General features: G+C 41.0%; 2 protein-coding genes across 2 annotated transcripts in view; one reads left to right on the forward strand and one right to left on the reverse strand.

Annotated features, from left to right (window-relative positions):
- Positions 1 to 3,194, reverse strand: part of LOC308300091 (protein unc-13 homolog B-like) — a 107,431-nt gene extending 104,237 nt beyond the window's left edge. The window contains exon 1 of the mRNA XM_080743862.1: positions 2,975 to 3,194. Within this exon, the coding sequence (XP_080599988.1) occupies positions 2,975 to 2,996 (22 nt within the window). The 5' untranslated portion in view covers positions 2,997 to 3,194. The remainder of the gene's footprint in view (positions 1 to 2,974) is intronic.
- A 2,331-nt stretch (positions 3,195 to 5,525) lies between these two features.
- Positions 5,526 to 14,856, forward strand: ppp2r2ab (protein phosphatase 2, regulatory subunit B, alpha b). Its single transcript, XM_080743860.1, has 10 exons — positions 5,526 to 5,637; positions 6,373 to 6,444; positions 8,232 to 8,329; positions 8,487 to 8,652; positions 9,879 to 9,988; positions 10,312 to 10,489; positions 10,866 to 11,030; positions 11,357 to 11,526; positions 12,581 to 12,672; positions 13,388 to 14,856. The coding sequence occupies exons 1-10, from the start codon at positions 5,631 to 5,633 to the stop codon at positions 13,665 to 13,667; spliced, it is 1,338 nt and encodes a 445-aa protein (XP_080599986.1). The 5' UTR covers positions 5,526 to 5,630; the 3' UTR covers positions 13,668 to 14,856.
- Positions 14,857 to 15,733: the final 877 nt, after the last annotated feature.

Below are 15,733 nucleotides of genomic sequence, written 5' to 3' on the forward strand. Positions count from 1 at the left end.
GATTAAGATCAACACCCCCCTTAACAACATGCACCCTAGTATGCCTATTCTCGGCATGTCATAATAGGTGAATATTCAGCAAAAATACAAGAATATCACAAAAACAATATACAACACCAGGTACTCATGTGTCCCTACTGGTCAGGGGTCATCACCATGTTGGCTTGTGGTGGACATTTTTTTGCCATGGACATACAAAATGAGAAGACGATAATGTTCCCAGAAACATAAAGAGATAGACCTGAATTATGACAGGTCTGTAACACAGAGTGTACAAATGGAACTAAATGGACCTGTAAAGGGTCCATTTGGTAAATAAAACATTTGAGAACCACTAGTACAAGTAGACTCCTATAAATATGCCATAGTGTCTGTCATAGTAAATACGTGTCATACATATTCTAGAAAGCCTGGAGACTTGACATTCAGTAATTAGGTATTATAATGAAAATAAAGAACATTATAATGGTGTGTAAAAAAAGAAAATATTGAATTTTCCACGGACAAAACCAAGTCTTGTCACTGACACATTTGTCCGTGTATGGACTCATGTTGATGACACCTGCTACTGGTGCATTGGTGTGTGATCAATGTGAGCACGGTATCTGTCCACTGACTCCACTCAGCCCTGCCCTGATCAACCGTGTGTGTGTGTGTGTGTGTGTGTGTGTGTGTGTGTGTGTGTGTGTGTGTGTGTGTGTGTGTGTGTGTGTGTGTGTGTGTGTGTGTAGGGGGGAGATTCTCCCACACGTGTACTACTGGAGGGGCATCAACATAAAGACATCACCATGGCACCAGCCTTTCCCCCTTACTACCAATACATAAACAACATTGTCACAGTGATACAGGGGAAGGGATGAGTCACATATGCCAATCGCAAAAGCCTTTCTGTTATGTTCGGGCTGCCTAACAACACCCCAACTGCTTTCAGTTGATATGATAGTAATCAATAAATGGATGTTGTGCAAGCTCTCTGGTTCAGCACAATGACTCTTGAATAATATGTTGCTATTGAACTCTGCTTTTTGCAGCAGACTTTCGCATCAAGCCACTTGACTTGTCTCTTTGCCTATAAGCCAAGGCTGTAGTCAAGACCACTTTATTGGAGTTTAAGACAAGTCCAAGAAAGAAAGAACGAGCACATCAAGACGGTCCAATTCGGTATTGAAACCAAGACAAAGACAAAGATATAGTGCTCTCCTGAGACAAAGTTTGAACTAGGCTTTAACTATTACTACTACTTTTATTTGAGAATTACAGTAGCTAGCTACAATGTTATACCCTCCATATTCACTCAAGAGTAAGACAATTGAACACCACCAGTGGATCAGCCAATCATAAGGTGGGTATTATAAATTGAAATTTGGGAGTAAACAAACAATACATTCTGGTGATTTTACTCCAAATCCAGGTAAGCATGCTGCACATTCCTGCTATCAGGCTGATTACAACACTTCAATTCATAAACATAAATTACATTACTTAATTGTTTGTGTTTTTTACAACCTTTAACAGACAGGGGAGTGGGGAATGAGAGTATAAAGGTTTTAAGCTGCCCCTGCATGTCACACACCTCACATCTATCTAAATGAAAATGCAGTAGAACAACAATTTACATAACAGAAGATAAAAGGAAGGCCTGTATTGTAGCTCCCTTTAGTGTAAATCACAGTATTAGTCACAATACTCTGCAGTACTCTGTGTGTGTCCCTCTCTCTTTATTAAGCTTGTTTTAGAAATTCTGATTTATCGCCTATAAGAGCATATTCCTTTACCACTTAAGGGCTACAGTACATTGTTGTACGACAAGTGGCAAACATGTCCATTCTAAATAGATCTGCTATTTGTGAAACCTTTGAACATTTTGAAATAACATCACAAATCTATCAATTTTGGCAAAAGATCTCTCATTTTGCAATTTGCCGTGTCCAAAATAAGTTGAACATGGTTAAGATGCTAACCTGCCTGCAGTCCTGCACCTGTTGGTCTGTCATAAATATGACACTCATCACTCCATATATTATATAAACCTGTACACAACTTTATGAATTTTTATACCACTGCCAAGAAATTAGGAAAGGTGTGGAAGAGGTATACAATACAGCGGATTTTACTGTGTTTGAGATATCTTATGGGAAACTTTCAGGTATAGAATTTGTTCAGAGCCTCCTAAAAAAAATCATTATGATCCTGGGGTTAATAGGATTGCTGGGACTCCTGGGAGATTTTATTTATTTATTCACAGCTACAAAATTGGTGTAATTAAGAATACAAAATGTGTTTGAAAACTGAGTGTGATGTCGACGAAGCTGTAGGCCTACAACTTACTTAAAACCAAATTATTTAGATTATTTTGGAGCAGTAGACTACATTAACAGTAGAGCAGAGCAGAGCAGAGCCATAATGACCCAAGATGAGAAAGCTCACAGGGTCCACTCTGTTGTGAGGGTCTTGCCACTATTGGAGGACCTTTTGTTTGTTGTTTTAACGTTTTATGTCACCGTTTCGTTGATAGAAAAGCTGCTGGTCTTATCTTGGCAGGCAGAAATTGAGCTTTTATGGCAATTCAATGTGTTTTTGTTTTTAGGTTTTGCCTGTAGAATTCAGTTTAGGGTCGGTTGCTATTCAGAAGCTCTCTTTAAAACAATGCTGTTGCAGTAGTTAACAGCTGGTAGTTTTGACAGCGGGGTTGATGCTTTGGATATGACAAATAACAGTATTTCTCTGTCGGTTGCAAAGTGGGGAACAGAACAACGTTTTAAAAAACCAATAAATCACGTCAAACTAATATTGTCTACTTCTTTAATTCCCTAGGCCGGGGGTGTAGCTGTCTACCAATGCAAACCTGTTTTGTAAGTTTGCACTGATTTTAACATTATAAACTAGCGCAAACTTAACTTGTCAATAAAGTTCATTTAAACCGAGGAAACCCACTTGTTGATGCTAAATTACAGTAAATTAAAATAAAACTTACCCCTTACGCACAGCAAAGACATGGTAAAGCTCTCCCAGTGACTGACAACCCCAGTAGTGTTAAAATGTTGCAAAGGCTCTTATGAAATCCAGTCTGTCCAGTGACATTATAAGGTCCCGTCAACTTTTGACGTGTTCTCGACGATTTCGCTGGGTTACTGGTGGTCTTTGGATGTTGGCAGCAGCATAATAAACACCGGGCAGAGAGCAAGCCCCCTGCCGTGGGCACGCCATGATCAAATTGGACTAACCTGGGGGCACTGGAATAAGAGGGCGTCACCGAGATACTTGTGAATGGCATATGACCCATCCACTCAGGTTGCGTCTTCTGTGAGTGGGGTGGAGCTAGCGCTGGTCCATAGCGTTTAGAAGGAGTTCTCCTTAGAACGCTGCGTCACCGATGAGACGAATGCGAGCACAGCCGCGAGCTCAGCCCCAAGTCTGTAGTAAAAATAGAAAATACACTTTCGCTACTCACCAAAAAAAAGACGGTTCTCAAAGGTTGAAAGCCTACTTTCCTTAGTGGGGACACTCGGAGCCCCCATCTTCACGTCTAAAATACACTTGTTGTCTAGAAAAGAAAATATTTTACCGGAGGTTTTAGCTACTCCATACCGCCCTCTACAGATCTTGACAATAGAAATTTCCATTGACCAGATTTAGCTCTCCGGTGAAATATTTTCTTTTCTGGCTAAAAAGTGTATTTTAGACATGTGGTGGGGGGCTCAGAGTGTTCCCACCAAGGAGAGTAGGCGTTAAACTCTCTAAAGCCGTCTTATTTTTGGTGAGTAGCGAAACTGTATGTTTTATTTTTACTACAGACGAGGGTGCGCTGTGCTCACCTTTCCTGCAGCTTAAGGGATCATCGGTTAGGTTCCATAGCGTTAAGGAGACCTCGTTCTAACGCTATGGACCAGAGCTAGGGCCTAGGGAGGAGCATGCGAAAGCCTCTCACCCAGTGTCGCCAGATGGGAAATGTTGAATTATCGTACAGGAGCCTCAGAATTATCGTATTTGACATGAAACTATCGTACACAGCCAAAAAAAGAGAAATCACTTGCGTAAAAACGTAATTTCACCAAAAAATGCGTCTTTAGTGTACGAAACAACCTTGTTTGAGACTCATGCGTGACAAAAACGCATCAGATATGCTGCGTGGAGGTAGGCAATAACTTCCTGGAGCTTACACAAATAAAAGCCTGAAACTGGTCTGGAAAGATGCAACCGGTGTTTTTAATGCCTCCAAGTACAGATCTAGGGTCAGATTGACTGATTTCCTGGCTTATTTTGAGAAGCCAAACCAGATCCCAGATCAGCAGCCAGGGAAAATAGCGAATTCACGCTCTTTTTGGTGATATGCCGAAATTATCGTACATTTGGGCATTTTTGGAATTATTGATCGTACATCGTACAGAGGGTCAAATTATCGTACAAATACGATAATTATCGTACGTCTGGCAACACTGCAAGTCTCACCAATCAAATACAGGGAACTGAACGGGAACAGGTGGTGGCCTAGTCGCCTAGACCTGACCAGTGGTGACCATGGGGATGACGCACAACTCCTGGACGGCTGGACCCAACGTGTAAAAAGTTGGAAATAATGTTCAGAAACTAAAATCGTATTTTTTCACTACACGACGTACACGTTGTTTGTTTCTAAATAAATTGTCCAGTATAGCACGGATTTACCGCATTTATTTAATTTAATTACCATAGCTTCCTCCCTCCCCTCATGCTCCCCACTGAGATAATGGCCTTATCCCCACTGTTTGCTTTGTGCCTGGTTCTCTGTCCTGTGGTTGTTTGCATTCAATAAATAAGAGCATTGATATGCGCTTTTGGCCTACATTTTCTTAATCTCACAAACATACCTTGGTTTAAGATTAATTGGATATATATAACAGTTTATCTTTATTGGAATCTATTACACCTGACACTCACTAAGTGGCACAAGTGGAACAAGTGGAGGAAGGAAACAACAAAAGTCAGGGGACAGGACAGCGATTTATCTCGGCAGGCTAGGAGTAGTCATAAATTAATCATGGTCATAAGCATGTCATAACAACATCAACAGCACCCCCGTGAGTATTCAATGAGTACCTGCACATGGCGCACGCACAAGGCCACATATTGGCCTATGTGCGCGGTGTAAAGTAACCAAGTACATTTTAGTTACATTTTAGTCAAGTACTGACTGTACAATTTTACTGGAGTACTTCTAAATTTCATTACGTTTACTTCTACTCCACCGCCACAGATCTACACGCTCACAATGCGTCGTTGTAGATCTGCTATTTAAAAAATATTTGTATGTATTTTGCATAATGAGCACTTTCTACTTTTTGCCAAAGTAGATGCCAATACTTTTGAACTTTTTCTCAATTAAATGTTGAATTATGGACTTTTACTTTTAAGAGTATTTCTAAAATTGCAGTATTCATAAATTTACTCGAGTAAGAAATGTGAGGACTTTCCCCACCACTCCCTGTGCGTGCGCGCGCGTGCACACTTCCGTTGTGACGCACGTCCGTCGGGCACTTCCTGTGTTTGGCAGAAATATGGCGGCGCCCGCAGCTCCAAAGTCTCATCCATGGTGGTAGCACTTACGTTACTTCACTTACAGGACCGAGATAAACAAGCCTTTACTCGTTATAATGGCAGGTATGTAAATACTACGAGTGAAACTTTAAGATCAACAACGCGTAGCTATTAGATCAGGCCTGATTTTATTGCTGTTCTTTGTATCGCAACAGCTGGTATAAACAGCAGCGCATAGTAGTTTGAACTTCGCTTAGCACAGCTAGCGTCTGCTAACTAACTAAACTTTTGTAACGAGCTGGATGTGTTCAAACCCCACCCGGCTCCCTTTAAGAAGTTAGCAAAAGACGCTATATGATGTGTTGTTTGTTACTCAAATAGCCATAAAGCGATGGCGTTCATAAAAACAAAAGTGTTTGTACGACAAAATGTACTCCGAAATGTTTTGAAGTGAGCATCATCATGTTGTTGTAACCTCCCAGGTTACTCAGAAGGAGTATCTAGCTTTAGTTGTATGTATCAACAAAGGCATCCCACCAGTTATGTACAGTCAATACAATGTTTTGCCATCACACACCATATTGTTCAGTAGACCTGTCCAGTTGGACTTGAATCTCGTGGTAGAAAACAAACTTGGTTGTGAAGCGATGGCATGTAGATATAGATATAATATCTGCACTAGCCTGTTTTATAGAATGAGTGAGTATTTTATTTACATAGTATGAAAAGAAGCTGCCTTGTGTAGCAAATCTACAACAGCCCTAATGCCGTGATTGTTAAAGCAATTTCTCTGAACTTTTCTTAACCCTTGCATAAATGACCACTGTCTCTCTTGGATGTCCTTTTTTGTTGCTACAGGAGGTGACTGTAATGACATACAGTGGTGCTTGTCTCAGGTGAAAGGAGCCATCGATGATGATGTTGCTGAAGGTAAGAGCTCTCCCAGGGACAAGGAAGACAATTTACTTTTATCAGCCGTTGTATGTTTTTATCAGATCATTTGAAATGTAATTTCTAATTAGATTATTTTGTAGAATGAAATAAGCATTTGCATTATTTCCAGGCATACAACACCTTCTTTTCCTTTTAACCTAGGTAGGCCTATTTGTATTTTTTATTGTTTTGCTCAATTGTAATTGTAATTTTTTTATGCTCCTGGACGTCAAATTGAATTTAGCCAAGTCTTTTCACTGATAGCCTGTGAAGAACTATTAGACAGCCTATAGCTAAGCCAGTAGTTCAAGTCTTCATGGTCGTTTCTTGATGACTTGGTGAAAAGGCTTGTTTGCACACACACTCCTTGCCCGGAAAACCACAACCTCCGCGCCTGATTTCTCACATGCCCCTCTTCTAGCGCCACCATGAGGTGGCGCTAGTCTTACTGGTATCAATCTGGCAAGCCATCTTCAAAGAAAGGGGAACGCCCACTCGGTCTGTACCTCTTCCTTTGAAGTGGCGTAGCCATCATGACTCTTGTCTCGAGAGAATGTACTGGTATAAATATTGTGAGGACCACTACACTCTATGTGTTGTATGTTGTCTGTATGGTGTACAATACTCTTCAGGAATGGAAACTTATATAATAACATAGTGTACAGCAAATCACTGGTGCTGAACTTGATGTTCAGCAACTAATACGGTTCAGCACTTTGGAACACATTCCTACGCTGGAGTGAGAGAGTAATGGTGCATAACATCGCTGTCCTTTAGAAACCTTGTGTCTCCATTCTCCATATCTTACTGTATATGTTTTAATTGATACCAAATTCATACTTTGAGTGACAGTAGCCAATCTGCAAGTTCACAATACATTCTGATTAATTCTGAGCTTGTACATCTGTTATCATTGCTATTGTTAAGACTTTTTATTTGTATTTTTATTTATTTATTTTTTTTACATTTGATCCATTGGAGCAAAGACAAACAAGGTTTCCATACGACAGTGACGATATCTTTTGCTCCACTTGACCTTTTTTCATTTTTGATTACTGCACAAAACTGCGCTGGCCCTTAATGGCTAATCCTTATGTATGTATTTGGTTGGCAATTCATTATATACAGTACTTAGATATTACTAAAGTAATATGGATCAAATAGACTATTTAGATTCAGCTTCAGGGATTTGAAGTGTGTGTGTGTGTGTGTGTGTGTGTGTGTGTGTGTGTGTGTGTGTGTGTGTGTGTGTGTGTGTGTGTGTGTGTGTGTGTGTGTGTGTGTGTGTGTGTGTGTGTGTGTGTGTGTGTGTGTGTGTGTGTGTGTGTGTGTGTGTGTGTGTGTGTGTGTGCAACTTGTTGCTGTTGGGAGATTAGTACTTTTAGAGAGGGAAGAAAATATGGAATTATTTTGTTTCTGCCATGACATCTTTATGGTGTCTCATTCCCACAAACTCATCCATCTATTGTACCATGGTTCCTAAACATTCAAATAAATCTGGGGTAAGTTGGGCTTGCAGAGTTGGAACAGACATTCTGTGTTCAAGCGGAAACAAAGAACGTTCAGTTAACGTTTGCCCAAAATATGAACATGTTCATGTTCATTGAATGCTTTCGGGTACACTGGCCGACATGACTATTTTACGTCATAGTTCTGTTGGAGGTGACCCAGCTCAGGATGCGGCCATGTGCTTAGAAACCGTGCTACTGGAAATAAGTGTATCCCTCCACTTCAGTTGGCATTGACCCAACTCAAAATGTGTGTCTACATTTGTGTCTTTGCAGCGGACATCATATCCACTGTTGAGTTTAATGACTCAGGGAAACTACTAGCCACAGGAGACAAGGGTGGACGTGTTGTCATTTTTCAGCAGGAAATTGAGGTACAGCTTGATATTTTTGGAGTCCTGCTGCTTTGTTGATGCATAATACATTTAAAAAGGGGTTGCACGTTACCTCTGTTTGTTACCTAATCATCCTATTCGATTGTACTTTCCTCACTCCTGGCTCATGTGATGTCTCTTTCTTTCCTCCCTACAGAACAAGAATCATCCACAGTGTCGTAGTGAGTACAGTGTTTACAGCACCTTCCAGAGCCATGAGCCCGAGTTTGACTACTTGAAGAGTTTGGAAATTGAGGAGAAGATCAACAAGATCCGCTGGCTCCCCCAGAGGAATGCGGCTCAGTTCCTGTTGTCCACTAATGGTTTGCCAGACATTTTTATACCTTTAGTGTGGCAATTGTAAAATTAGGATTGTCCTGCTGGTTAAGATGTGACCTGCACATCACTAATATGAATAACGGCACTAAGTGAAGGTAGAAAAATTGTTACATAATGTAATACACTGACTGCAGCTGTTTCTTTAGCAGGATTACTTAAACGTGTGTGCATAGAAATGGTTTATGGTTGCTTGTGCATGTACAGTAGGGCTGCAAGCGAACCTTCGGGGATTCGAACGTTCGTTCGTTACGTTGGCAATCGAAGTTCGAAATTAATGGGTTCAGGTTTTTTTCTTTTTTCTTTTTGTTCTTTTTTTTACACGAAAAAAAATTATCAGAATGTGATAGGCCTATTCAGAATATCACAGTAGAGATAGCCAAATACGAAATAAGTTAGGCCTACCGGTAAACACTAACAGTTAATGGTGACGGTTATAGTAGTTATAAAATGCACCAGAACAGCTTGGAGCGATCAAGGACCGTCCTCCGCTCCAATTCCGCTCCTGTTAAGGGCCGCGAACCAGCCTCGCTGACACACGCTTGATGACAGACAGTAAAGTGAGAGCAGCTGAGCTGGGCAGAGACAGACATGTGTGTGCTCTGAACAGCGAACACCCATCCACGCACCCAAACAGCCTTTCTCCTAAGCATGAGCAAAGATGGATTTCATTGCAACCCCCTAAAGGATCTATAATGCGATTTCTGGGTTGTTACATCGAGACCAGTTCAGCCCGAACGCGACGCGCTCCGACGCAGTCAGCAAGTCTAATCATCATCCGTGCAACTCCGCTATACATTGAGCCTGTTTGTCAACAAACTGCGCAATATTTTCTCCGATTGGGTTGGATTTTCCAAGTGTTAGCCTAGGTGTTAATGCGGCCACGCATCCACGCGTTTTCAATGGATAAAACAGCGCATTTAAAACATTTCCTACACTGTTTTAGCTGGTTAAAGGTACAGTACGTTCGATGGTTCGAAGGTTCGAACGTTCGGTTTTTATTCAATTGAACGAACCATCTAAGGTTCGATGGTCCGTTCGGAAAATCCCCCCGAAGTTCGAATCCCTAAAACAGGGCTAGATTACAGCCTTAATGTACAGTAGAGGTAGTTGATTTTCCTTTAAAAGAAAACAGCCTGTATTTCATCAGATACATTTATACATTACCTAAACCTTTTTTCTTAATTTTTTTCTTTTCTTCTTTTACCCCCAGATAAGACGATTAAGTTATGGAAAATCAGTGAACGAGACAAGAGACCAGAGGGATACAATCTCAAGGAGGATGGACAATACGTAGACCCCAACACTGTCACTTCACTGCGGGTCAGTAAAGACTAAAACATCAGGGATATTCTTATTCCTAAAAGTAGAATAATAAATGTTCAGGGAATGCAGTTGAAGGGAAATAGAATGATAGTGCTCGGTTTGGCATGACAAAGTTTCTTCCTGTGCCCATGGTAAAATTACCTTTGAGGGTAGCTTTTAATGTGATTTAATGCAGATACAGGTGATACTGATTCTGTTGGAAATTTAAAAAGGGGGGCTTGAGGAACAAAACTGTAAACCAGGCTGTAAATGAGTCTATTAACCCAGGGTGTGCTTGAGAACTGTTGTGCTTATTATATCCTCTCTGTTAACCTCCGTAGGTGCCAGTTTTCAGACCAATGGACCTGATGGTGGAGGCTAGCCCACGGAGGGTGTTTGCCAACGCTCACACCTACCACGTTAACTCCATCTCGGTCAACAGTGACAACGAGACGTATCTGTCTGCAGATGACCTTCGCATCAACCTGTGGAACCTGGAAATCACTGATCGCAGCTTCAGTATCCTCAGACCTGTGTGTGTGTGTGTGTGTGTGTGTGTGTGTGTTCGGGGTGTGCATAATATGCCTGTGTGTGTAACACTTGAAACAGATACTGTCAAGCCTTGACAAGTAAGCCCCCCTGGATTCAGAATGGCTGCTTGAGTGTGTCAACCTGAAAAAACACAAGGAGAGAGAAAATATAAACTACTAGATTACTTTGGAATGTAATGAATTGTGAAGAATATTGCATGAAGTGCATTCCAGAATTCAGCTTTCTGATCATTGCATGGCATGGATGCATGTGTTTATGTGCAGGAGTCTTAATATGCATTTTGTGTTCTCTGTGCCTGGTTACAATCATCATGGGTTGTTCCTCTTGACCATTAGTTCTTCAGATATTGTTGACATCAAACCATCCAACATGGAGGAGCTTACGGAGGTGATAACGGCAGTAGAGTTCCACCCTCATCAGTGTAACACTTTTGTCTACAGCAGCAGCAAAGGCACTCTCCGCTTGTGTGACATGAGGGCATCTGCGCTGTGCGACAATTACTCAAAAAGTGAGTAGTTCCAGGAACTTCCAGCATGTAATTTTAGACACCTTGTGATCAGCATTCATCCAGCTGGTTTAGCCGTAAGCCATTCCTATTGTCCTCAGTGTTAGTAGGACTGGGAGTAAATCACACAGGAAATGATACCCTCACACTTGTGTGTGCAGGTTGTGCGATAAACCTGGCCACAGCGGTGACGTCTGTTCAATGCATTTCAATGAGACTGTGCGGAAGAAACATGCAGCTGAAGAAAATCAGCGTCTGTGCCCATATGCTTGTGCGCCTGGTAGGTTCCTAGCATTACATTTAATATGCACTCCTCTTGTTTCCTGCAGTGTTTGAGGAACCAGGGGATCCCAGCAATCGCTCCTTCTTCTCTGAGATAATATCCTCCATCTCAGACGTCAAGTTTAGCCACAATGGACGCTACATGATGACAAGAGATTACCTGTCAGTCAAAATTTGGGATCTCAACATGGAGAACAGGCCTGTGGAGACCTACCAGGTGAGACTGACCATATGAACCCTATCATCCCTATTCGGGGCATGTCAGACGTGAAAATGGGCAAGCATAAGCTCACATTGAGACATGAGCTTGTAAATCGTCTGTTTGATGTACAAAGTGTATAGGATTTAAGCTATTAAGATTGCAATAGCATAATAAGCGCATTACGAGTGCCTTATCAGGAAGTACAATGACTTTTTATTCTAAAGTTATTTCTGATTCGTATAAAAGCAATGGTGCCTTTTTTTTATAATGGCATATCTTATTTATGGCTTTTCCCCTTGTCTCACCTTATGGCTTCCCAGTTGGGATATACTGATATTAAGAGACATGTGCAATACTTATGGTTTCTGCACACTTGGAAAGCTCTTAGACATGTCTGATGTAAAATACACACACACACACACACACACACACACACACACACACACACACACACAGAGAGAAGAAAAAGCTTACAGTGATGACACGTCAGTTTTATTGATACCACTTTGGTATAATAATTATAGATTCCATTAAGTAGTATAGGATCATTCCTATCAAGCCATTTTATATCTTGCTTTTTGTGTAGCACTTGAAAGCCTGCACTGGAACATTTTTCCTCGAGTTACCAGTACCACACCTATCATGCAGTTCTAGTAATTCCACATAACAGCCACTAGGGGTCACCCTACTGATTATTATGCAGACATGCAGTACACCAGAGAGGATCATTGGTACAAAATATCTTGTATGAAACTAACCTGCTTAGTACTAGCTGTCTTAATATATTTTTCTTGTCTGGGGAAATCTATTTACAATTATTAATTAAATGCTATATACACTTACACTTGCATACATATGGTAGATGCAGTACATACGTATACTGTATGTAAAACCTGGGTTCGGGTAAGAGCCAAATTATGTATGTACAGTACGTGTCTGCTGTCTGTAGATCCTGAACAGCATCTTATACATTATATGAAAGGTACTAGTTGTACTAATATTATTCCACAATAGATATATGGATTCATATTTACCCTTTTTTTTCTTTACTTTCCTTTGATCTCTATAGGTTCATGAATATCTGAGGAGTAAGCTGTGCTCGCTCTATGAGAATGACTGCATCTTTGACAAATTTGAATGCTGCTGGAATGGGACTGACAGGTAGGAATTCATCTGTGGCTCTCTTTAATAACTAATGGGAGGGGAACATTAAACATAACAAGGATGAGTTGCAAGCCCAAGATGGGAAGATATGAGATGAAGCAAAATAAGAAAAAGAAAATAAGTTTTGGACAAGAGACTGGGGCCGAGCGTGTCAGTGCAGTGTCATCCCATTCATTCACTACTGCGGTGTGGCCACAGTGCATCATCACAGGCATTGTGGGGAACTTTTCAACACTCAACCCATGGAATCACCACTGCACTTATACCGATATCTTACGTGTTAATTTCTTTTAAAAAATTTGGTACATTTTACTTTTATACCTCTTTATTATTGCATGAGAAACTCAAGGATCAGGAATTTCAGTTTACAGCATGTGTTTGTATGGGGGGGTACAGAAGTACAACATGTGCTTTCATATACAAACTGCTGTTTTGAATAAGAGCTGGAACACTTTAATCAGAATGTGAAATCTGTTTCACCTGCGGTCTTCATTCCACAGAAAGAAGTCTGGTTAGTTTTGTTGCTTATTTACCTTGCATCAAGATGTGTTGCAAGAAATGACTCTCCATTCTGTCTGTTTTTTTGTAGTTAAGACTTTCATGGCAGACTAGTGGTAGTGCCAACAGGAGTCTGTTGTTTTATGTTCAGCGTTTTCACCAGCGTGTCTGTGTCTGCTACTCCCCATGTCTTCCCCTTTCTTCTTCTTCTCAGCGTGGTGATGACTGGCTCCTACAACAACTTCTTCCGGATGTTTGACCGCGACCACAGGCGAGACGTCACGCTGGAGGCGTCTCGGGAGAACGGCATGCCCATGCAGGTCCTGAAGCCCCGTAAGGTGTGCACGGGCGGCAAGCGCAAGAAGGACGAGATCAGCGTGGACAGTCTGGATTTCAACAAGAAGATCCTCCACACCGCCTGGCATCCCCAAGATGACATCATTGCCGTGGCAACGACCAACAACCTCTACATATTCCAGGGCAAAGTGAATTAACGAGAGCGCTCAAAACCAACGTGACGTCTGTCGCAGTGTGAGCTCTCATGCAGTCGCTTGCCCTAGTTCTGGATGAACTGTGGTGGACAGTGGAGACGACCTGTGCTTGTTATTACTGGATCACCAGACTTTGCCATGTTCCACATGTGAACAGATATAAAACCTAATTTGTGACTGCCATCGGTCTGTCTGTAGCACACTGATGTGTCTCCGCCTTTGTATTGTTTCAGTGATGTGCCATTTTAAAAACAATATCACCTGCCCTTTCTTGCCCAGGGTTTTATTTCTTTTAATTAAAGTGGTTACAGACACACACACTTATTTTATTTCTTTTTTTGGAATGAATGCACTTATTCTAATATTATATATTCTTTACAATGGCAGCAGTACCGTAGACAAACCAGTCTACAGTACTGAGGCCTCAGACCACTGCAGACTCACTGGGAACGTTTCATTAAACATCTACCAGCATTCACTTAGTAGAAGCCCCTGTAATAGAGGCCTCAACGCTTGATTTATACTTACCATAGTTGCACATTGGTGTGCACGCCAAAAACAAGCAATCGGCTATTTCCAGCGTGCAACGCCGATGTGAAACCAAGTATACATTAAGCATAAGAATGGTGTTCTCCACTATCCTGTGCCATTTGTTTGTTTTTGTTTTTTTGTCTGGGCCCTGCATGAAATGCACGTGTGATGCGATTTCTATAAACCTTTCCCCCTTTGAATTATCACCGTTTCTGTCTCATTTCTATTTTTCTTGTTACTCAAGAGAGATTTTGCATCTAGAAGCTTGAGTGACCCTTTGTCCTTTAGCTCTTAAGATTTTGGTATTAATTTAATACTTAAGGTATTAATTTGATGATTGTATTTATAAAAATGAGCAAATTTCACCTGATCACCTTTGTTCTATTTTATGAAGCTTAACCTTGAGGTATTTGAGTGATCTGCAGTATCGTTTCTCCACACATCCACAGTGTAGCAGACCTTTTGAGGCAGTGGCAATGTTTTAAATTATTTTTGTACACTGGACTCCGCTACCATCAACTAAACTACTAGTTGGATGTCTATACTGCTTGTAAGACTGCATATAAAGCCATTATTTGAGGTTGACTCAAATGTTTGTTGAAACTACAGTAGACATGATTACCTTATAATGAATGACGGTACAATAACCTGCACTATAGAATCTGCTGCAGTTGATGTCTCAACACCTCAATGAAACTGAATATTGATGCCTAATAATAAAACCTGATGGTGAAGGTAATAAAGGAACTAGTTTTTCATTTTTGGCCTGGTCATTGAGAGTCCCCGTATGAAACGTGGCCTGGCTGGAGGTGAAAGAGCCATTTCATTTCAATGTTTGTCCTCCTCTTGTGTTAATGTTGCTGTATGATCATGTGTCTGAGATGGCATGTGTCTGAGACAGCAACCACACTGGTTAGACTCACACAATATGTCCATATATGGGCAATGGGCATTCCCAGATATGGGCTTAATATTGATGGGTCAAATACAAACCCCTCGTGTACAGGGTGTCTTGCTTTGTTTTGGCTTGGTGGGTTATAATTGTATTTCATTTTATTATATTGTGTTTACCGGACATTTACAGGTTGGCTGAAGAAATCTGACTGTTGTGAGATTTGCTTCAAAGGCTATCATTGTGACTTGTATATGAACCCTGCATGAACTTCATTTCAAAGAATGAAACATTTATATCTTCTGTACTTGCCTGCATCAAAACTCCAGTGTGACTGTTGTTTATGCCCCCCCCCCCCCTCTCTCTCTCTCTCTCACACACACACACATGTCAAGGACTAGCCTGGTATAACCAGCCTAGATACTATGCATCTAGCTAACTAACTGCAGTATCATTCCCTCCTTGTTTTAACATGGGTGGATAATTGTATAGCTGCAGCTAGGCTAGTCAAGGACTGCTATCAGATTTGTTTTCATGCCAGGGACCCCCATAAAAGATTTGTGTTCTTAACATTTTTGTAAATGACTCAAACGTTTCCAAAAATAGCAGATCTACAAGCTCACAGTGTAACATGCATTGTGAGCTT

The sequence above is a fragment of the Nannobrachium achirus genome (assembly GCF_963921795.1).
Source record: "Nannobrachium achirus genome assembly, chromosome: 15".
Classification (NCBI taxonomy): Eukaryota; Metazoa; Chordata; class Actinopteri; order Myctophiformes; family Myctophidae; genus Nannobrachium; species Nannobrachium achirus.